Genomic DNA, 25,115 nt, shown 5'->3' on the forward strand with positions numbered 1-25,115 from the left:
TATTATTCTACCTTAATAAATAAAGTTTTGTTGACCACTACTGTCACAGGTCAAAATTTACCATTTTCCAGCAAATTAGAAGTTTTCTAAAAACAAAACATTTTATGATAGAGATCTGAAATTCAGTACTTTCTCATAAGTCCATCAACAGTTAATTCATACCAAATTTCATTAAAATCCCAGTAAGTCAGGCTGTGGACTTTGTTGATTTAATACTGAATAACTCTTATGTGCAATTGTTGTTGGTATATTTTATTGTATTCGATTATTCAATGTAAGTTCAACTTATTGGGTTGTATAATTGATTATGTTTTCATATATAGAAAAGCTGCTTCCTTATGTGTAGTGTGTTGGGTTATTATGTCTTATGTTGGTGTGTCAGTTGGGTGGACTTTCTAATGTCTTAAATTTGTCTGTTTTAGATATGACTGTTTTTTTTTGTACCCATTTATTCTTCAATGAATTGTTAGTTCGACAACTCAGTTTTTAATATTAATAGCTTATTTTTGTAATTCCGAGCGATTACTTTATTTCTCAACTCAAATTTCTTTTAATACTTTAATATACCATAGTAGTTGTAGTTAGGATCAGGAAAACACAAGATCTAAATGTCAGAAGCAAGTTTGGACAGCAGGTGATTTGTGCAAGGTCAAAATTTATGCCGTGTTATCAGTATTGTGGCCAATTAGCTAAGAATTTTGTGAGTTATCTCGACCTGATGAGTTACGAATATGTTCTGTGGAGAGAGGTTAGGATAAAAGCTATAGTTAAGGTTAAGGTTTGAGTTCGGTGGAGGTAGGAATAAACTGTAAACTAATCTTAATAAACATCAAAGTCGGACTTTGAATCGGTCATTGAAGATGATTGAGGGGACATTTTGTAAGGTGATTTTCTGTTGTATGTACAGCTAATAGCACAGAACATGTGGTGCAGTGTCTGTCTATAATGATCATATTTTTGAGTGTCCTTGAGGTTGTGTTAAGTATTGCCATAATTGGTAAATTATCCCTAACCTCTCTCGACAAAAGTCTGGTTATATACAATTAGGGACTCGTCTTCTCAACAACCTGTTTCAGAACTCTTGCATCCTCAAGATATGTCCAAAGAATCCTAATCTCTTACACATGATATCAGTGATGGGTTCTAACTCTGTATATGCCGGCCTCTGTGATGTGAGTCGCAGTGTCTTGGCCTTACATCAGGAGGTCCTGGGTTTGAATCCTGGTCAGGTATGGCATTTTTCACACACACTACAAAACACTTATCTCATCCTCTGCAGAAAGAATTGCTTGACTGCGGACCTGGATGTTAAACAAAAAAAAAGACATCAGAGATGTCTTAGAGTTTTTAGTAAGGATTCTCTGTGGATGCAGTCATAAGCTTTCTTGAAATCTACAAGTGTTATTACCATGTCTCTGTTCTTTTCCTGTTGTAATCCATTATTAGCTTGAGACTCATGATCTGGTATGGACAGCTCCTCCAGGGTCTGAAACCTCCATGGTATTCTCCTAGTTCTTTCTCGAGTTGTGAACCATTCCTGTTGAAGATGATTCTTGAAAGAATTTTGTATGTTTTGTCTAGGAGTGTAATACATTATTGAGTGTCCCCTGTAATTGTTAATCTGTTTTATCCCCTTTTTTGTGTAGTGGATGGAGAAGGGGTCTCATCCAGTGTTCTTCTTTGATCCAGATGTTGACAAGCTGTTGAAGGGAAATTTTTGCTGATTTTCCTGCATGTTTCCAGATCTCTACAAAAGTTTGATCTTCATCCTTTGTAATTCATTTCACCCAGTGCCTGGTAGATTTCTTTTTTTGTGGGAGGGTTGATGTTTTCTGGTGGTGTTGGGATTTTGGTGTTGAAGTTTAGGAGTTAGCCAGTTCTTGTTAATTTAGAAGTTTTTTGAAATATTTAGCTAGAATTTCCATGTTGATTTTATTGTTATGGACTAGTTTACAGTTTCATTCTTTGTAAGTAGGGTTGGTGGTTTGTATTTTTGGAGCTGATTTTTTAAGGTTTTGTAGTAACCTCTCAACTGTTTTATTGATCTTTCTGTTGATTTCAGACTGTCTTTATGGTCTTGTTGTTTTATTCTCCTTAGGATTAGGGTTGTTTCTTTTCTTTGTTTTACTAAATTTTGGAAGAATGTTTCTGATTTTTGGGATTGGTAAAATAGCCATGTTTGATGTCTTTTCTTCACTGTTTTGTCACATTGCTGTTATACCATTAATGTTTTTTACAGGATTTTATTGGGGGTAATTCTTCGGCAGTTTGCTTAAGGTTGTTGACTAGAGCTTCAAGTTTATCCATGATTGTTATTTTGTCAGTTGCTTTTTGGTAATTTTAATTCTTGATTATTTGGGTAGAGTCCATTTTTCTTTTAGTTTTAGGGGTTTGGTTTTGTCACTTTATTTGGGGAGTAAATTTAATTTTAATTTTGACTACATAGTTATCTGAGCCTGTATCTACTTCTTGGAGAACTTTTATGTTGTAGATCTCCTTGTGGTGGTGTTTGTCCAAGAAGTTATGGTCTAGTTGCCATTCTCCTGTAGTGTAGTTGGAGTATTTCCAGGTTTTGAGTTTTTGAGGTTTCTTCTTGAAGTATTTGGATTTTGAGATTAGATTTGTGTTTTCTGCCGAGATCGATGAATCTGCCCGTTTTTGTGTGTTTTCTTTTGGGGAGGCATTTTCAGATGTGATATCTTCTTTATCTGCCTAGATGAGCAATGAAGTCTCCAATTAATTATTTAACATGGTTTTGGGGATGTTATTTATAGTCAGATCGAGTAGATCTCAGAACTTTTCTGTTTCTTTACTGTCTTTTGAAAAGTTCTTTTTATTATTACTGGGTGCATAGGTGTTTATTATTGTGTAGATTTTATTAGATGCTTTTAGGGTGAGAGTTGAGATTCTTGAGGATTGTGACTTGAATTCTTGTATGTAGTTTATTATTTTGAGGCTGATTAAAAAGTCTGTTCCAAATTGTGGGACATTTTTTATCACTCTCTTCCCAGGTACATCTTTGTAGGGCCTATATCCTTGACATTTCATGGCATCCTGGTCGATGTCTTATTTTCTGCAAACCCATGATGAGAATTTTGTGTTGGTCCATTAGGCTAGTTAAAAGTTCGGCTCAATCTGGCTTGTTAAAGTTGTTCTTTTGGAAAGTTACCAAGTTTGATCCTGAACATTATGCCCAATACACTATATATATATATATACGTACACGTGTAGAATTCTGTAACTAAAAATTTTATCATTTTTGGACTCTGAAGACTGTAGATGTCAGTTGCAACTAATAGTTAAATGTTTTGCAATACTATTTATACAGAGAGAGATCTTTTGGTATAAAATTGATAAAAAATCAGTGATTTTTTGTTGATATATAATACATATTAGAATAAAAACTATACAGTGACAAATTTTTTTATACTAACAGTATATATTTTGGCGGTGGTAGGTGCTGAACTTGTGAAAGGACGACTTGCTTCTGTTCAACACAAGCTTCTTGTGCTCTCTGGAAAAGGTGGTGTTGGGAAGAGTACTTTTACATCACTTCTTGCCAGAACACTTGCCGCCGAAGATCCAAACTGCAATGTGAGTAAATTTGTAATACATTATTTTTGTGTAATTATTGAAAAGTATAATTTGATTAGGTATATTGCTTTTTTATGATTAGCAGTATTATTTAATACTTATACCATTTTAATTGGTAATGATTTAGAAATAGTATTTCAGCATGGTTCTGCATTATTACATTTTTGGTTGCTAATATTAAAAACACTGCTGATAAATTGTGGATAAACTGGATTGTTCCCATTTAACGTTACTCAAGATATATTTTAATGTTGGTTCTTGGATCCAGATTTCTTTTCATGTTCATGTTTAGTAGCTTTCAGTTTTTTGTTTGTTTTATCTATTTGTATTTTGTGTGTGTGTATGTGCGTGCGTGTGTGTTTGCTTGTGTGTAGTTACACACAATATATTACTTCAGTTTGTTTTCTTCATATATGGAACACTGTTACACGTGATGTTGCTTTATGTTTTAATTTTGTATTCCGTCATGGATGTCCAATTATATTTAATTAACTGATTATGGTCAGTCAGCTTTCTAACAAGAAATTGTTTATGCATTACTTTCTCTTTTTTGAAATGTTATATTCTGTACGTAAAGATTCTGCAATAGATGGGTACTTTGAGTATGTAGGAGCTAACTCAGAACAGTATTATAAAATTAGGGAGAGAAAACCAAAGAGATGAGAATATTCTTTACCTGATTCTGAATGTATCAACTACTTACATTTTGGCCACTGAAGACTTGTACGTACATTTAGCATTAACTTTAATGCACTTAAATGGGTCATTTTTAAAATTCCTCCATAACTTTTGTATACTTTTGTGCCTTGAAAAATGACAAATTATTTACTTAATTAATCGCTTCATTTGATGAGTGATTCGTTTTAATAATATTATGATGAATAATTACTTTACCAAGGCTACAAGTACTAGAAGAATGTCATTACCATCTCAAAGAAGGAAACCAGTAGCTCAACGTTCTGTGAGAAAGAGGAATGAAACTATTCAACGGCAAATATAATTTTCATAAGTGAAGTGATTATTAAGTTATAAACGCATTCATATTTTTATTTTTTTGTTCCTTTTTTTCTTGTTTTTATAAATGTATTAGTTTATTTTTCCAGTCAATAGGTTTTCTTCACTCATCTTGGTTTAATTCATTCTTCTGTTTGTAGGATTTTATATTTAGTTTTTGGAGTTTTTATGTGGTTTCATTTTGGTGTTTCTTGTGTGCAGTTTGCAAAATTTAACTTGGATTCATTTATGACTGTCATTATAAATATTTTGGGAAATTTCATAAATCTAATATTGTCAGTTGTCTTAATTTTTGTTTTTAACTGAATTGCATCAAAATATCTATTTTTAGATATTAATAATTAGTGATTATTTGAAGGTACGGAGTGACTATTTTTGGTGTTTTCAGCTGAGTAAATGTTTATTTGCTGAATTTAATTATTCTCGTATAGCTTTAGTTTTCAGATTAGGTAAAAAAAAAAAGGTTTACTGCTTACAGTGGCAGTCTTATTTCACAGAGGAAATATTTTTGCTTGCTATGTTAACTTTTGATTATCTATAGTAATGGATTGAGTTTTCGTAATGTGAATTATTTTAGCTGAAAAAAATTGATATGTAATGCATTTAAATTTGTTGGTATCATTAATTATAATCTATTTTTTCAATAAAGAATGTGTGCGCACATACTTTATAATAAGCAGTACATGTTTGATACTTTAAATTCCTATTATCAATTCCAAAAGTAGTTTATTTGGGAAATGATAAATTTTAGATAATTAGCCATTATTAATACATAAAAAATAAGTATGCTACCGGCAGTTTTACTATAGATAAGATAACGGGTTTATTTTGATGACTTGTGTAATTAACATTAATGTTTTTTAAAGTTATTAATTAACTGTTTTATGTCATTTTACTTTTAGTTTTGTTTATTTCTGTTTAATATTGTGTTGCGTACTTGTCTCACAATCGATCTTACTGTTTTGAATGTATAAATGATGAATTCTAAATTTCATTAAAAGAAAGTTATCATCTTATAATTATACTTGTTTATTTTTAAGATAACCTCTCAAGTGTTTTATGTTTTATTCTAAATATATGCGTAATTAGGTTTCATTACTGTATACTATATTAATTTAGAAATGATTAATTTTCATGTAATTTTCTTAGCCAGAATCATATACAAGGGTGGGGTGAAAAGTTTCATGCCTATATAAGAAAACAACATTTTTCTGGATACATTTTGATTTATTTTTCAACTTAAGAGCCCACCACAAGAGTGCTTATGCTAGTTCTGTACTTCAATTTATCCAAATCCTTAAAATAACCATGTATGGCAGCAATAACTTCATTCTTGGTGAAAATCTCTACCCTTCAAGCCATTTTTTTTTTTTTTAGGTTAGGAAACAAATTGTAGTCACTGGGTGCCAGATCAGTCTCATTACTAATCTTATCACAAATTGATGTAAAAATTCCTCTGGATTGCACCAAAAGAGCATTGAGACAATCGCTTGAAAAATTTTTTCGGTACTGTTTTTGGTCAGGTGTGAGCAAACACGACACCCATCTAGCACACAGTTTGTTCGTGCCCAGATGTTTGAGCAAAATATTGTGCACATGTTCTGTTGACATGCCTACAGACTGCTAACTCGTTTACTGTCACTCATCGACCTGCCAAAATAATTTTATGCACTTTTTCTATCATTTCTGTTATAGTCACTTCAACAGGACATCCACAGCGTGGTTTATCGGTAGTGCGTGTTCGACCCATTTGAAGTGATCACTCGTATCACTCTGCGACCTAGTGTTTAACTGTTGTATTTGATGGAGAAGAGTCTCCCGATGTCCTATCAAACTCTTCTTTAATTTCATTTGCGCTTAAGCCTTTCAGAAAAACTTACTTAATTACTGCACAAATTTCCAGTTTTTCCATTTTCAAAAAAAAAAGTGCTAATTCTCCACTTTGAGGAACTGTAAATATTATAGTAAATGATACAGCGACCTGAAACTCTGTTAATGGTGCCTATCTTGATGTGTTTAGAAACTGCTAAACAGTTATTACTGGTTCCAGCAGTATCTCCAGTGGAAAAGGAACTACATAATTAGGTTGAAAAGATTTGGGAGCACAGTTTTCCATATATATCGAAAAGGAGTTAAAATAGTTTGAAAAATGCCATCTCATTTTGCTTTTATTTAATTTTTATTAGCACTAGTAAAAGGACCTTGCTGAAGGACCTTGGCAGGTCCTTCAGGAAAAAATTTCTCAACGATTAGTTTAGGTAAAATGCAATCTATTTCCTGGTTAAACGATACAGTATAGTATAGTATAGTATAGTATAGTATAGTATAGTTAAGGTCATTTGTGCACACATATTGCAATAGAAAAAACAAATAGAAAAGGCTATTCTTTTTTTTTGTGTATTTATAAAAAGAAAAGTTCATTTATGTGCATAAAATAGGAACTAACTACAATTATTTTTCTGTAAATAAAATAATCTTGTTAGTAATTATCTCTTTAAAAATGATTAATCTATTGCATACTATTGTAGTAAATAGATATTAAATTTGCCTCACGAACACTGTTACTCACATCTAAGAAACCTGTATGAAAAATAACAGATTTTTTAGAATACCTGTTTTAAGGGCTTCGCAATTTAAGTTTCTCTCATACTTAATATATATATGACACATTTGACTCGATCTGATATTAAGGAACGATCAAAACTTTTTTCTTTTATTTAGAAGCCACCATGATTTGGTAGGGATATTTCAGATGTACAACTGTTCATTTTTAGGAAAGCAGCTCCCTTGCTAGCACTATGATTAATTTTTACTTAGCTGTGTTGTATAACAAATATATATATATATTTTTTTAAGTATATACTGTAGTTTATTAGAAAATATTTTATAATTGTTATTATCTTTTATGATCACACTAGTCAGTCCATTATCCAAGTCTCTTCGATGGGACTGTTTGGGCCTTGCCGACCTCCCAGTACTTTTTCATACATCCCAATCTTTGTGCCCTTTTTAGAGTTGAAAATTTTATGTTGTGAGTTTTTCTTGTGAATGTGAAGTGAGTGTTTTTATTCTACATTTTCTTGTTTAATTTTATTTTCTAGTTTAATTTTATTTTATCTGTAGTGTCTTCTGGTATAAGGCCAATTTCCTTCTCTGATCCATCCTGTCTTCGTGTTTTTTGAGTTGAGATTGTACTGTGCTAGCCATTTCAGAAGGCTTGAATCCTGCATCCTTATGATATATCCAAAGAATGCTAGTTGCCTCTTACGCACGGTATCAGTGATGGCTCTAACTCTTTGTACATGACTTTGTCGAGCACAATCCTCCACTGCCATTCTTTCTGGTATTTTTTGTTGATGCAGGTTGGTATCTCAACTCTGTGTTGGTTTCTTTTTATAGTCTCTTCAGTCAGTATTTACGATATTTGTATTTAAAAAAATAATTATATTTTTTACATATTGATAAATAATGTGTTTCTAAAAACATTTTTCTAAAAAAAATAATATTTTAAGAAAAATGTAAGCAATTTTCTTAAAATATTTTTTTATGAAAATTTTCTGCCATTAATGTGTAAAAAAAGTATAATATTTTTCATAACAAACAACATTAAAATTTTATCAAAACCCTTTGAATTATGTTTAATAAATTTAGTTTTTAATTTTTGAAGAATAGGCAGTATATCCATAATCCAAACAAAAAATGCTGCCATAACCCATCATGATTTTCTTGGTTTATTTCTTGTGTATTTTTTTACAGGATGTTAAAAAGAGTAATGCAACCTTATGGGAAAACGAGTAAGTTACAATAGTTGTTGAAAGTAGCCTACATTATGCAGTTCACTTAATTGAATTCTACATTCTACACTGTTTACACCGGAACTTATTTTTTAATAATAATAATAGTATTGCAAACTTTTGTGTTACTGGTATTAGAAAAGTCTTTTCGGGGGAAAATCTCTGAAAAGAGGTATTGAAATTACTTGAAAGTTATAAAATTGTAACATTACTAATAACTTTTTTAATCGGCTAAATAATATAAATTTTTTCCGCACACTAAGTTACCACAATCGATCTCTTGATGAAGTTTGACAAGTGTTGCGCCAGTTGAACTTCAAAAAATACTAATTCTGTAGGTTACGTCAAATTATGAAATTTACATGTGTTTAAGAGCATGCGCTCTTAAACATATGTAATGTTTGTTGAGGAATTGCAGCGACACATTGTTCAATTTTACTCTGCAATTCAGGAATGGTGTGAGGATGAGTTTTATAAGCGGCATCCTTAAGGTATCCCTGCAAGAAAAAGTCAGAAGATCAAGGGGCCACTACCCCTTTGAAATCACTTCCTCATAAAAACACTGATCCAAGAAAGTCATACTGTTGCTGGCTGAGTTGTAGAATTGTCCTGCTGAAACCACGTGCACTCTAGCTGGTCTACAGGTATAGCGGTTACAAATTGTTGTACCACTGTATGTAGGGCTCACTGTTCATTGTGCCATGAAGATTTGCCTATGTGAAATTGCACACCAAACTCCCACTTTTGTCCGTGTAGCCAATGTGGATTTTCTGTGCACCAAATGCGTGAATTCTGTGCATTCATATATCCATCAAGATAGAACCATGATTCGTCAGACCAAAACTAATCGTAGAGTTCATCCCCATCTGGTGTTACAGATGATATGAACCACTGACAGATAGCTACACATTTTCCAGTGTCTGACGGTAGCAACTTATGAGCAACACAAATTCTATATGTATGCACCTTTAAATACTTGCAGAATGTCATGTGGGCACTACTAATGGGGGTACCAGAGTGGTTAGATAGGTTGATCTGTTGGTACTAACAGGATAATGCAGCTTTCACATCAATCAACTTTTCTGGTGTTAACACTTTCAGTTGACCACTTTTGGCTGCATCTGCCACATTCTCTGTCTCTTGGAACTTGTACAGCCGCTTGATAATTTTTTGTGAAGGTATTCTGGATCTGTGCATAACTGGCACATCTAATGTATTGGGAGGTGATGAATATTCTCTACTGCATTGTGTAACCCATTTTTCCCTCAATTTTACTCAGTTAAACCAGCAACATAAGCTTGCGTCACTTTTGAACACTACATTTTAAAAATATATTCATTTAAAAAAATTAATAATAATATGCTTGAACTTATTAATGAATCTTGTCTTATTAATAACAAAGTTTTGTCTATGAAAAACTAAAATTTTAATAAAAAAATATTCTTATAGATTAACATTTATTTATTTTAAGTATTATATTAAATAAGGTATCGATAAAATTTATTATTAAGTAAGTTTTTTTAATGCCTTTTTCATAATTTAATCCTATTCCCTGGTGAGAGTATTGAATGCAGAGTAAGAAACCACTTTATTCCTCACTTTCCTTAGAAAACCGATCATGCTTTTAAAAAAGTGCATTATGTAAAAGTAAGGTTCTGCAGATTTCAGAAGTAAGTCGTATTAAATCAGGTCATACTACTGTTTGGTTATCTCATCTAACAGACATGCATAATTTAAAGTGTTAGGTTTCATTAGTAATAGAGTATTTAAATAATATATTATCTGTCAAATGGTTAATAAATATTATGACTTCTATATATTATGAATAAGTTAATAATATTGATTTAAAACATTTATTTATAATATTTTTATTAGTCGTAAACTTAGTGTATGTATTAAAGTAGTAATTAAATGTTGGAAAAAATTTATTATTATTTTGCCTTTTTTAAACATTAATAATATTTTACTGTTTATGCTTTTATTTATTCATGTTTATTTAATGGCTTTTTATTTGTTATTTTAATAACTTAGCAATCAATTATATTGTAAAAATACTTCTGTATGAGGTTTTGTTTGTGAATAGATTTTTTATCATAAGATAACCCTTTGTAAAGTTAAATTTTGACTTTAATTACGTCTTTAATTTTTTTTTTATAGTTTAATTTATTAGCCTTCTGAATCTGTTGTGTACAGTCTATGATGAAAATACTGTTCAAAAATTTTTATTAAATATATGTTTTTAACATTCTTTTATTTGGATATTTTGATTTTTAGTGATTTATTGAGTTTTTTTTTATTTTTCTAACATGTAATAATTTTAATTTGGTGTTTTTGTCATGTTACCTTTAGTACATTTAGTACATGTTACCTTGAACTACTTTTTTAAAAATTTTTTCTAAAGTAATAAAATGAGAAGTCTTAATTAACTTTTAAATAAAGCACACTAAAACCAAAGCACAATGCATTCGTGCATTTTTATAATGTATTGTTCAGTGAAAAACAATCATTATTAAACAAAACTAACAAATCCAACGTCTGAAAGTATGAAAGAATGTTTACAATATTACTTTTTTAAAATAATAAAATTAATAATTCTTTTTGCCAAAAATATTTTTTTTTTTTAAGCAAAACACTTTAGATAAGATGGAATCGTAAGATAATAAGATTAAGATAAGATGGTTACCTATTATCACATTTGATATTCAATCTATTTGGAAACCGAAATTTTTCACTAAACAATACTTCCTTTACTTCACACAAGGAAGTAAAAAGCTGAATATAATCAAGATTATTATTATTAGTTATTTTTTTAAATCTGAATATAGTAAAGAACTTTAAAAGTTTTTTTATGTATGATTTTATAATTATATATTATTAACTTATTTTAAAACTATGGAGGCATTGATAAGATTATGTTGTAGTATAAAATTTATTTGTTTTTTTACATACCTTTCATTAAATGTGTGGTAATTGTATGCACGAGTGGGAGTCAGGTTGCCCTACTGCCTCCCTTATATTACAGATGTCTGTTAATACACATTTGTACTTGCCTTTTAGAAAATTCAGGCCGTGCAGTGCAGTTGGTGAAAGGGTAATAAGGGGTGATGGCAGTAAAGAATGGAGGGGGTGGTGTAGCAGCCAGACACGCTACGAGACGGGTGTTCTCCCTCCGGGGGGGAATTGCGATGATGGCAGTAAAAGGAGGGAAATAACCGTACCTGGCACACAAACATTTTGATATTCTACTTGTGTTTGGGAATTTGTTATTTATTGATTCCTTAATATTTCAAACTTTCTCCCCTAGAGTTATAAAAATTTCCTGTTAGATTTCAGGAAATAACATTTACTTGTTTTATTTAATTATATCTATAATAAACCTCTTCTCCAAATTTGAGTTCAAAATTATTTTTTCACATTATTCTATCCTTTACTAATTATATATTTTTAATTGTTTTAATAATACTCTTAATTAATTGTTTGTGTTAAATTATACTGACAACTTTTATATTATAAAAATATTTTAAACAATAAATAATTGTACATAATGCCAAGAAAAAAATTCGATTTACCGTCTATTTTATACATTTTTCTGTCTTTAATTGCGTTAAAAATCAATTCACTGTTATTAAAAAATAAAAATAAAAAAACCATTTTATGTCCAATAGAATTAAAAAAGTGGCTTATATATAAATTCACTTTACTGAAATCAAATAAATATGAAGCCTGTTACTCATGAGTGTTATATAAACATTGAAATTTTTGTCAAGAAATGATGTCCAGATTCCATTTAAGACAGGTTTTTTACATTTTAGTATATATGTTAGGGTGTCCATATCTCTTTTTGTGGACTTTTCTTCGCACAATACTGCCATTACTTTTGAAATTAAAAATTAAAAAAAGTAATAATTTTATAAATACTCATAGTTTTTACTGTCAGTGTTATTTAATACTGTGCAGGTTAAATGAATCAGTTTATTATTAGTTTTAAAATGATAATTTTTAGTGAATAGCAAAATCTAATTTTGACTTCATAAAAATAAATTTAAGTTGTTATTACAATTGACTGTAGTGATTTTGATAGTGATGATATGGCGCTGAGGTTCTGGCTAAAATTGTTTGCTGTGGTCTTTTCTTTTAATTAGGAAATTATATATATAGGATGTAATCGATAAGTATTTTATTGTGATCATTTGTCTAATAATTTATTTTTCTGGAATTATTTCATAATGATTAAGCATGTTCAGGTATGGTCTCTTTAGATATCTATGTAAAATAATTTGAGTTTTATTAATTAAATTTTTTATCTGAAATTTGTTTTGTAGAAAATTGAAAAATGTTGATTATGTTAACTGTGATCTTTCATGTGGTCATTGTATTTTTGTTCGAAACTCCTGTTCTCATTATAGAACTAGTGCTATCAGTGAGTCAGTTCAGTTTATGTATTCTTATAGAATTGTGTTTGGTGATTTTTATCCCCGTATGTTTGTTTTTTTTGTCCTCAGAGTTAACAATATTTTTTGTAAGTGATTCAATTGCATGGCTAATCTATTTGTGTGTGTTGGCTAGATATTTCATAATATTAAGATCTTCTCTATGATCTACTGGTGATATACATATATATATGATTGTGTAAATTGTAGGCATTAATCCTAGACTTCATGTGAGGTTGGATGGTTTGAGGTGTAAAAAATTTGCCTGTCATTGTTTGATTTTTTTAAAAATATAAAGCGTAAATTTTTGTTTGCTTTTTGTGACGGCAAGTTCAAGAATTTTTTGTTTATTTTTAAGTCTACTTATTATCCAAAAAAATTACAATGAAATTGTAAACCGTATGGTAAGAATCTCGCAGATATCATTTCTTCTGCTCAAGAAACAAAAATTTCTGTAATATAAATAAAAACAAAACGATACTGATATCAAAAAAAGTAAGACACTACATTTCTATTATCAAAATTTGTTATTAATTTAGGATTTTGTTTAAAAAAAATACATGTTAAATATATGTAATAAACAATTGCTATATAATAAGCAAAAAATAGAAAAAATTGTTACTCTTACCAGCCCAATTTCATTTATTAAACAACGAATAATCATAAGAATTGTATTATTTGTGTAAATGTGATTTGTGTTATTTGTTGTTTAATAAATAAAATCGGGCCAGTAAGAGGTTTGTAACAAATTTTTCTATTTTTTGCTTATTATATGGAACGCTTAAACATTGTTTATTATCTATTATTGTATATTTATTGTCTATTACATATATTTAACATATATATATATATATATATATATATATATTCTTTTAAAGAAAATTATAAATTAATAACAGATTTTGATAATAGAAATGTAGTCTTAACTTTTTTGATATCAGTATAGTTTTGTTAAAAACAGTTTTATTTATATTAGAGAAACTTTTGTTTTTTGAGCGGAAGAAATGATATCTGTGAGACTTACCTTACAGTTTACAGTTTCATTGTATTTTTTTTGGATATCACTGTTTTGTTAGATTCTTCTATTTTTTTTATGAATTGCTGATTGTTATTTTATGGAAGTATTATTAAAATTTATTGCCTTTCTAGAACAAAGAAATTTACATTTTTTAAATTTCACAGCCAATTTTTTTTGTTGATAGTCATATCATTCACTTCATTCCATATTTTTCCTTTTTTTAATAAAACTGGTTTAATGACCTTCATGAATCTTCGATTCGTGATGTAATATTGCACTTATTACTTTGTAGGTGTAACCCTTGATTTTTATCATTAAATTCGATTTTACCAATCGAATGTATTTTGGTTTTATTTATTACTTTTTTAATAAAACTAGTATAATCTCTTGTAAACTAATACTCTTATTTTTTTAAAGAAGTGATTGTAATTAAAAAAATTATTTCATCATCAGTACTTTCATTTACATAAGAGCACTTACTTATTTCAAGTAAGTTTTATTATTTCAAGTACATTATCAAGTTTTTGTACAATACCTAGTACTATCAAGTATTGCTATCTAACGGTGTGATTCATTAAGTCACATTAAAAAATGAATAAAATTTTATATTCGAGTCCTATGGTATCAAATGGAAAAAAAATGTTGTCTAACAAAATTGAGGTATTTATTGAAAGTATTCTTTATTGCAAATCTAATTGAACTAAAATATAATGTTTTCATGCTTATTTTTTAAATTTTTTATCCCATTTTCATTTCACTTTTAGATTAGGTCATGTTTAGAAGTGAAAACGTAATTCATTGACTTTGTTGTCAATGAACTTCACTCTTACTAGTGAAGTTCTAACAAATTCCGTGATTTTCTGTGTTGATATCTGTGAGGTTTAATTTTTTTTTTTTATATGAACAGGCCAACTACGGGTCATGCGAATATAATTTCCTTTTGACTCTCTTCTTTTCTTTATTCCTTTTCTATAGGTCTTTCATTCTTTGAGATTGAAGTGCTTTCCTTTCTTCAGACCATTTATTGCCAAATTGTTTTTTCTTCTCTCTTGCAAGAAGAACTTTTGTTGATGCATTTTCTAAATTCTTCAATTCTTTTCTATTTAAGCTGTTTCATCATTAATTTTAAGTTGTTGGAGTTCTTTGATTTGTTTGGTATAACCTCTCATACTTTTCATGTTGAATAATTCATAAAAAAATCTGTTTGATGATTCTGGAAGGACTCATTCTAACCATGCATCCGTAGAATATTAGTCTTCTCTTTTGCATTGTGGTTTCCAGGTTTTCTAGATTTTCATAGATTTATTTGTTTGAATTTAAGTGTTAATCTTGTTCTCTGATTCTGGGTCTGTGCATTCTTCTCAATATTCTTCAGATTTTTAGAAAACTTTCTAGATTGGGTAAGCTGGGTGACTATGCCGTGCAGGATTACTGGCTTAACTACAGAGTTGTAATTCTTCTTGGCGTTGGTGAATGGGGTTTTCTTGTTAAGTATATTCTTAGTTGCAAGATTTAATTTATCTGGTTTGATGGATATGAAGTGATGGTTAGTGTCAGTGAGTGTTTTCTGGTCTACCCCGTACTCTACTAAATGTTTAATAAAGATTCTCTGTCGACTGAATTATAAGCATCTGGAAGTTGACAAAGGAGATATATGCATTTTTGGGTCTTATGGCACAATATTTATTTTAAGATTTTTTCAAATTCGTCAGATTTTTCACCAAGCTGCTTATGGTCTATTCTAGGAACTTTGGTTCTGTTATTTTGTTTTCTTCATGATGGTATAAAGTTGAACTTGATCTGTGAGAGATTGTGCTCTGATATAACGTTGACAGACTTTCTGACTTTAAAGTTCTGGAATATTTTGACAGTTGGATATTGCCACAAGGTCTAGTTGAAATTCTCCTAATAAAGATTTGGGTGATACCCATGACTTCTTTTTTCTTGGTTTTACTTTGATGTGTGTTGACATTATTGAAAGCCCAATTGTTTGACAGATATTAATTAATGTATGTTTGATAGGAGAACGATATGCTCCTATCATTTGAGAAAATTTCTTTCTTTCCGTAGCTGTGCATTAAAGTCTCCTAGTAAAACTTTAACATGGTTTCGGGGAATTTTGAAGATCTCATTTTCTAGGGTATCCCAATAATCTACTTTTTCAGGGTTAGTTTTATTATCATTGTTTATGGCTGCATGACTATTAATTTCTGGTTTTATTTTTGTTCATAGCTAGTCAGAAGAGTGATTCTGGGATTTACACTTCTAAAGTCGATCTGGTTTTATTTTTGTTCATAGCTAGTCAGAAGAGTGATTCTGGGATTTACACTTCTAAAGTCGATTACAGTTTCTAGAAACTCTTTGTTGAAAATAAAAGCAGTGCCAAGGTGTGGGACATTTCTCATTATTCTTGGTCCAAGTATTCCTTTAAAAATTCTTATGCCATTCGATTTAAAACTATCTTCATCCACAAATCTTGTTTCTTGAAAACCAAAACAGAAATTTTAAATCTGTGAAGTTCTGTGGTTAGTTGTTTAATTCTCCAACTTGAATTAATGAGTTGTGGATTCCAAAGTAATACTTTTTCTTGTTTTTAAATTTTTATTAATTGTTTCTTGTGGTGCTCTGATTTTCCATCTAGCTTCAAACTGTCAAACACCGTGGAATCCAAAAACCTGACTTTGTTTTCAGAGTAGTGATTTTTGTAAGAAGCCACATCCTATGATATTAACTTTTCTAAGTGATTGGGAGAAGCCCAACGTTGTATAACTAAGGTTGTGAGCCTAGAGGGTTTTGTTTTAGTTCACTTAAAACTATTCTTTATCAGATTAAGCAATCCAGCACCACCGCATGGAAGCGCACATTTTCAAAACCAATGAGAGGGGAAGAAAGGAAAAATCTTGTAAAATACCAATCTTGTAAACTCAAGCAGCAGCTTGAGTTTAACATTAACATTTAATGAAAATGTTAATAAAATTATCAATTTGTCTTCAGTTTTCTCAAAACTTCCTGAGTTCCTTAGTAGCCATTGAGAGCCACCTGGACCCTCACTGTGTTTGTTATCCTCATGGTTGTCATAAACTGATAAATAATAATTAAAATATACAGACTTTCAAATACCTGGAAAAGAAATTAAATTACAAAAGACAGAATAGTAGTAACTAAAATACACAGACTTTTGATGAGGAAAACTTAATAATTTCAGCCCCAAGCGGGTAGGGCCTTGATCTATGACAAAACTTTCTCCGGGATAACATGAATGTATCCTGAAAATTTGAAAGCAGTCGGTCAGTTCGTTCTCGCACGATGCTGTTGCAAATGGACCTGCCACAAACTTTTGCTTTTATATGATTAGATTTATATATTTATTAATATGTAACTTTTATTAGTAAATAATAAATTTAGTAAGTTAATTATTTGATAAAATTTATATTATAAATTTTTTGTAAATAAAATCATTGATAAAATAAATTTGAAAAAGAATGTTTATTTGTAACATTAGTGTAAATTTATTGTATATTGTATGTACAGTGCTGTTAAATAAGATGAAAAGATATTTCATTGCAACAAGGAAAAAGTATTATACTATCGTTATTTTCTGTTTTATTATATGATCATAGTTATTTTTATGATCATTAAAATGTTGAACTTTGCAAAAATGTTTAAAGAAAAAATTTAATCATTTTCTAAAGAAAGTAGAGAATTGGATTTTAAAATTTTTGTATTCCATTGTAATAAATGTGCTAATTTTATTACGTCAGTTGCATGTTTAGGTATATTCATTATAACTTAATGATAGGTTTATTTTCTATTTGTGTGTCACCCATATTTATAAATATGTGTTGCAGTCATGTGATTTTTACAATCTTTTTTCCATTTCATTTTGACCACCTTGCCAAATTTTTTTTTCATTCTTCTTCTCTTCCCAAAATTTTTTCATCTTCAGAGAGAACGTTTTCCTCACCTCTGACCATGTGTTTTGGTCTTTTGTTTTTTAATCTCTTGGAATCCCGTGATCTGTTAGATTATTTTTTTGGAGATTGTTTCTAGAGTTGTTCCATCTTGATGTTTTGTTTGTCTACGTCCTTTAGCATCTCTTTGTACCAGTTGGTTTGTGCTTTTCTGTTTTCAATAAAATTCAAGATTTTCTCTAATATTCTATTTTTATTCATTCTTCTAATATGTCCAAAAATTTTAATCTTCTTTTGTTAAAAATTGTTGTGATTTCCTCAGTATTTTTGAAAAGTTACGGGTGTGATCTTAGTGTATAGATTCCATCAGTCTTGATCAGTCCTGGAATCTCTATTAAAATTTTTCTTCCTGTTTTTTTTGTCTTCCAGTTTATTTTTGTTATTTAAGGGTATACATTCTGTGCTGTAGAGTGCTTTAGGCTGCATAATTACAGTGTTAGAGTGTCTAATTTTTTCTTTTATTGAAATAGACTTTTTGTTGTAGATTCATTCAAATTCATTTATCGATACCATTTCTTATTATGTTAATCTACTACTGATCTGATTCATTTAACATTGATGTTTGTAATCATTGAAAATATTTAAATAACTATTCATTGCTATACTGATTAACTGATTATTATACTAATAATTTTTTTAACCGATTTACAAAAAGAAGTTTACCAATCTCGTAGATTTTTTTTTTAATTTGCTGGCAATTAGTGTAGTGCATACTACAAAACGAGCAACAAATGCAAGGTGTGGTAATCATCCTAAAAATCATTTACCTATTTAAAAAATTTTTTTTAAATTCAGGTAATAAAATAAGAATGAAAAAGGGAGTTGGGGAATTCTGTTCTTCATAAGCATGTGTGTCAGTATGTATTTTGATTAATAACTAAAGGTGGCCTGTATCAATCTTAAAATTTATCAGTTGACTTTTATTTACAGGGTATTAAAGCTATTAAAAGTTTTAGTCAGTCTCTAATGGGTAGGGAGGTAGGGATGGGATATGGTTTCAAATTTATACAGGTACCCTACTAAAATATTAAAGCAGTCACAAAGTATTATATAAACATCAATTTTAGCTAAAAATGGTGTGTGGTAAGCAAAAACATCATCCTAGATAATTCTTACTGCCCAATCAGCAGGATGTTTTTAAATAAGCTTTAGTATTAATAAGCTTTATAAGTATTAATAGAGAAAAATTCTATCTTTATTCCTATGATCTGTCATTCATTTTATATTACGAACAGCATATTTTATATCTGCATACAAAACTTACTTAAAAAGGTTGTTTGGTTTAGACCTTAGCTAAGTTCATTTGAATAATTTTTTGTAGATGTATCCCTTTTTTTATGAGATGAGTAAAGCCAGATGTATTGATGGTTAAAATTGACAGCTGAATGTTTTTGTTTTGTTGAAATAATTTTATAAACAGGAGTCTTGCATTCTGTCATATGATGTTAAACTATTGAAATTCAATATATTTGTTTCAGGTAGCTGTATTAGATGTGGATGTGTGTGGACCATCAGTTCCAAGAATAATGGGTGCTCTAGATGAACAGGTATTATTTCTCTTTCTTTAGTAGAACTGTCTATTGACAGATATCAAGAAACTGGGTTCTCCATGATGTTTAAATTATATCTTTGTCTCCGTCTCAAATCATTCAACATTCCTATTCTGCTTCTTCCTCTTCTCCTCACACCTTCAATCTTTCCTTCAATTATTACTTTTTGAACACAGTCATATCTTAGTATGTGACCTATCCAGTTAGCTTTCTTCTTTGTGTTGTCTTAATTGTACTCCTACTCTCAAAATATTTGTCAAGACTTGGTCATTAGCTACTTTCTCTGCTTATTCTATCCATTATTTGTTGTAGCTTCTCTTCAGTTGTAGCCATTACTGCTTGTTCAGCTGTATATTTAATTGTGTTTATTTTTTCTCCTCCTACTGACATATAATCACCCTCCTTTAAGTCTTCCAAAACTTCTTGAATTAGTTGGTCTCCATAAATGTTAAGAAGGATTGGTGTAACTCCTCTTTTCATCCTTACTGCTTCTGTTTCTTTTCCTTCTATTTGAATCTGTACCCCTTGTCCTATGTGTAATTATTTTATTTCTATCCCTCCAATCCAGTCCTATTTCATTCAAGATTTTCATTAGTTTATTCCATTTAACATGATAAATGACTTTTTCCCAATCAATGAAACAAACATATGTACAAATTTTTTTTAAAATCTATTATTTTCTCTATCAAAATTCCCATACAACCTACTGCAACTCTAGTTCCCTTTCTAAAGCCAAACTGCTTATTATCCAACATTCTCTCTATCTTTCCCTTTATCCTGTTCAGTATTATTCTTTTTTATGTTTTTGCGTGGAATATTAGACTTGTCCTATAATTGTTACAATATTTGGTATTTTTCTTCTTTGGCAAGGATATCATTAGTATTTTAAGGAAGTCTTCTGGCCGCTGACCAGGTTCATAGATTTTATTTCCAAGTTTTTTCACTGTATCTATTGCACCTTCCCCTAAGGCCTTTTAACACCTCTGCTAGTAACTCATCACGGATTGTTGTACCTTTCTTGTGTTTTTACTTGCTGATTGGATTTTCTGTGTCTGCTTTTAAAATGTTGGGCCCTTCATTTCATCATACATTCTTGTTTGTCACTGATGTATAGGTTTTCATGGTTATTTGATGAATAGTGCAAATCTCCTATGTACTCCTTCCAAATAAGCTTTGTGTCTTATATGTCTGATGCTATTTCTCCTTGCTTATTAATTATTTTCTTTATATGTACTTTACTCAATTCTCTTGATGTATTCTACAATTCTTCAGTCTTGTCTTGTTTTTTCAAAGATTCTATCTCTTCACATAGTCCATTCATCCATTCTTCCTTGACCTTTTGTGATTCTCTCCTTATTCCATTGTTTAATTTCTTGCAAATTTTTCTTTCTTCATAGTTATTAGCACTTTTCCACTTACTTCTTTTTTCTATTTGTCTAGAATTTTATCTGTTATCTATTCATTTCTTTTCGGTTTACCTTTATGTTTTCCTGATTCTTCATCGAGGGTTTCTTTTACTCACTATTTTATAGAATTTCACTCTTCATTGACTTCCTGTTTAGGTGAGGTTGTGGAGATTGTTTCTTCTACTTTAGCTCTGAAGCCTCATTTTTCAGCTTTTAATATATCAGTATTCCACTTTGTGTTTTTGTTCTGCTTTAGTTTTGTTTTTATGTCTGCAATCAGCAGATTATGATCTATCTATATATATATATATATATATATCAGTTCCAGGTTAGTTTTTATAATTCTTCACACTATTTGCAAATCTCTGCTTTACTAAAATAAAGTTGATTTGATATCATTTTAGATCTGGACTTTTCCAATTGTAAAATCCTTTTTTATGATTTTTAAATTATGTATTATCTATTGCCATCCTATTCTCTTCACAGAATTCAATTAGTCTCTCCTCTTTCACTCCTTGCCACCAGTCTGCATTTGCCAACTACCTTTCCTCTACTTACTTCTCCCATTACACTATTCCACTCTCCTATTTTGATTGTTATAACTTGCCCTTTACCTAATTCATCATGCACTTGATTTTTTTGGTCATATACTCTAGCAACTTCTTCATAGGTATCTGATGTTGGAAAGTAGACCTGATGGCAACTGTGTCCACTGTCTTTTCTTTAAATCTTGTAGCCTTACTCACTCTATCATTAATTGTTATGACTCACTCTTGAGACGGTATTGTTCTATATTCTTCTTCATGATTGATTTCCACACTGTTTCTCTTTTTTTCACCTACATATATCATTTTACATGCAACTGAAGTGAACTCACTTCTCCTTCCTATCTAACTTGACATAAGCAGAGTGTATTTATATTGTTTCACTCCATTTCCTTCTTTATGCTTTCCAATTTGCTGGCAATGTTTATTTTCTTCTTACTTTCCACATATCTACTCATATCTTTGTTGGGTGTTCTTGATCTTATTTTTATTAATCCTGAGACAGTCTCCAACCAGGTATTCAATTGTGGAAATTTTAACCTCAAACACAAATTTCCTCTCAGGATTACCTGCTTTGGTTTTGCCGTATCTGCAACTAGGGATATCCATTTTGGATCTTTAATGGAGCAGTTTCCTGTTACTTTCTCCATTCTACACCACTGACCCTATGATTTGTCTGCTTTTAGGAATGATTTCCCACTCCAAGGATAAGAGAGTGTGTAGACATTTCCCGCTCTTCTGTTCTCCTAAGAGGCCACTTAGAACTGGTAGAGAGGGATCACTTATTTTGGTGATTACTCAAACAGTTGTCAGAGCTTCCTCTGTGATAAGAGTGTGCCATATAACAGTCCTTAGTTACAACTTGTGAAGGTGAGGTTTACGTTTATATTGGAGAGGCTGAAAGAGGTGCATCCAATACTTTACACCCCTTGTAATACTTAGGTATTATATCAGGTGACCCATAAGTAGTAGACCACAGTTTGAATCATCACAACTTCTAGTGGAAGTGAATTTTCTGATGGGAATCATTGGCTCTTTCTTCTTTGAAGATGGCGTCAATGGTGAGAATTACCTGGAGCTCATTAGGGATACTGTTTACTCTTTACTCCAACAGAGAGACTTCTTTGATTAGTTGTGATGGCAGCGGGATGGAGCATCCCCTCATTATGCTACAACAGTACAGAATCGGTTAGACCAGGCATTTCCTGGACGTTGGGTTGGACGTTACGGGCCAATCAAATGGCTGGCCTGCTCTCCAGACCTCACCCCACTAGTCTTTCTTTAAAGGACAAAATTTATTCCCACAACATCAACACCCTACAGGATCTGAAGAATGTGATTACCGAGGAATTTACTGCTGTTCCTCATGAACTGTATGCAAAATTGTGTGAAAATGTATCTTTGCGATTACAGGCCTGTATTGGATGCTAATGGCATGCAAGGTGATCACACAATGGAAAACCGATATAAAGAGTGTTTGTATTACAAAATAAGCCAGCTGTTTTCTTTTCATGCCTACAATGCTAGAACTTATGACTTGTTAAAGTATGGTTTATTACTTATGGGCCACTCTTTACACTAGAATACTTAAATATATTAAAATAGAGAAATAATAAAATTATGTACATTATAATACTTAGATGTACACTAAAAATAGAGAATCAGTGAAGTCTCATTCCTTTATGAATGTATATGTTCCTCACAATAATAAAATCTCACAGGTTCAGATTTTCACTATCACTAAGCTTTTGTTATTTAAAAACTCACAAAAATATTTTTGAAAACATAATTTTAAACTAAGTCATATCACGTACTAAAAATGTATAGTTCAACAGTTAGTCTACAAAAATTACACATCAATAAAAATGAAATTGTTGACAGAGTATTGATGCACGTGTTATATCTTATTTTGTCTAAGCCGGCGACTTCCTTCATACATTCATTTTATTAACACTATGATGATTATGGTTGACATTAATTACCATCAAACTGTATGGTGCTGTAGTGTCTGATGATGTCAAATAATCTTTTGCAATGACATCAAATTTTTTTACCTTGCTCCTTACTTTTTCTCATTTCCTTTTTTACTCTTACATTTAGGAGTTTATATAGATAAAGTACAGTTTAGTGTTTTGTTCTGCAGTTTTATTTATTTTCTAATTTTTATTTTAATTAATCTCGGGATTAGATTTTATAATGTATTTTTTTAAATGGATTATTATTTTGTCATGAACATTGCTAATTGTATATTAGTACCTTTATAAAATTTAATAAATTACATTTTACCTTTGTATATTGTTTTTGTTTTGGCAGTGTGTGAGTTAAATTTTTGAGGAAGAGTTTGTTTGATAAATGTTAATTCATGTTAAAGGAAATTTTGGGCTTTTAATATAGCTTTTATGAGTATGATGTTGAATTATTTTTTGTTATTATTAAGCTTTCCTTAGCTGAGAGTTATTAATTCTGACTTTTTTTAGGTTCACCAAAGTGGCTCAGGTTGGTCTCCAGTGGTAAGTAATAAATTGTGTAATTAAGTAATACTATGCAATACACCAGGTGAATCAAAAAGGACTTCACAAATTTAAAAGCGTATACAAATTTATTGAGATTACTTACAGATTCGGTTGAAGTCTCATTTCATAAAAATACACATCAAGTTTGTCCCCCGACATTCACTATGGTTTGATATGGCTTCCATCTGTAATGCAACATACATCCCATCTGAAGTCAGTTTCATTCCAGACTGCAGCCAGCAAGCTGTGTAGTATCTCTGCTGCAGAGATACCACACAGCATGATAGCTGCTATCATGCTAATTGGAAATCTTAGCTCAACAAGAACAGCAGGCAAAGGAGATCTATAAACCCGATCTTTAATAAAACCCCACAAGAAAAAATGAACAGGGTCAAATTTGGGGAGCAAAGTGTTCATGGAATTGGATCTTCATGACCAATCATTGATCTGAGAATTGACTATGAAAAAAATTTCAGACTTCTAGGTGGTAGTGCCCCATCTCAGTGATAGTAATGGCATCTGTCTTGGTCATCATCATCTAACTGAAGAATTAGAAAATTTTGAAGCATGTCCAGATAAATGATACCATTTATGGTTGCCTCCTGGAAGACAAATGGATTATAGTCTCTGTTTGCTTAGGACACAAAAACCATTGACCTTAAGGCTAAAACAAATGTGCTGCAAAGTTTCATGAGGGTTTTTGCCACCCCATATTCAGCAGTTATGGGTGTTCATCTTGCCATTGATGTGAAATGTTGACTCATCATTAAAAATTACATTGTCAAAAAGTGTATCGACTGCAATTCTATCGATCATTTCCACCCAAGACTGCAGCCGAGCAACTCTTTTGTCATCTGTAATATGTGCAAACAGTCATTTGTGGAATGCCAGTCTCGCGTGTCGCATGTTGAGTTGATTTCTTCGGACTATGTGCAGAGCTTTCTCTTAGTTGTTCTACAACAGCTTCAGGGACGTGTGGGGATTCTTGTGATTTTGTATTTTAACAGAACAACCTTTCTCAATAAAGGTTTGATACCAAGAGTAAATTGTATGCCTACTAGGAAGCTCCCTACCGTACTCGACGAAAATTACGTTAAACTGCAGTTTCTGACTGCAAATAGTGAAACTAAAACACAGAGAGAGCACGTTTTGCAGCAGTAAATGTAAACGCTGATGACAGCGCTGGTGACTGAATTCAGTACTAATGAACTACATGAGTCAAAACTTGATGTGTTTTGCTATGTATTGAAACCTCAACTGAATCTGTAAGTTATCTCAAT

At 30.7% G+C, this 25,115-nt stretch overlaps 1 protein-coding gene across 1 annotated transcript in view; it reads left to right on the forward strand.

Moving 5' to 3' along the window:
- The window catches only part of Nubp1 (NUBP iron-sulfur cluster assembly factor 1), a 49,755-nt gene that overhangs the window by 5,375 nt on the left and 19,265 nt on the right, over positions 1-25,115 (forward strand). Inside the window, exons 3-5 of the mRNA XM_075368799.1 lie at positions 3,458-3,594; positions 19,300-19,368; positions 23,800-23,832. Of these exons, the coding sequence (XP_075224914.1) occupies positions 3,458-3,594; positions 19,300-19,368; positions 23,800-23,832 (239 nt within the window). The remainder of the gene's footprint in view (positions 1-3,457; positions 3,595-19,299; positions 19,369-23,799; positions 23,833-25,115) is intronic.

This window comes from Lycorma delicatula, chromosome 6, assembly GCF_047948215.1.
Source record: "Lycorma delicatula isolate Av1 chromosome 6, ASM4794821v1, whole genome shotgun sequence".
NCBI lineage: Eukaryota > Metazoa > Arthropoda > Insecta > Hemiptera > Fulgoridae > Lycorma > Lycorma delicatula.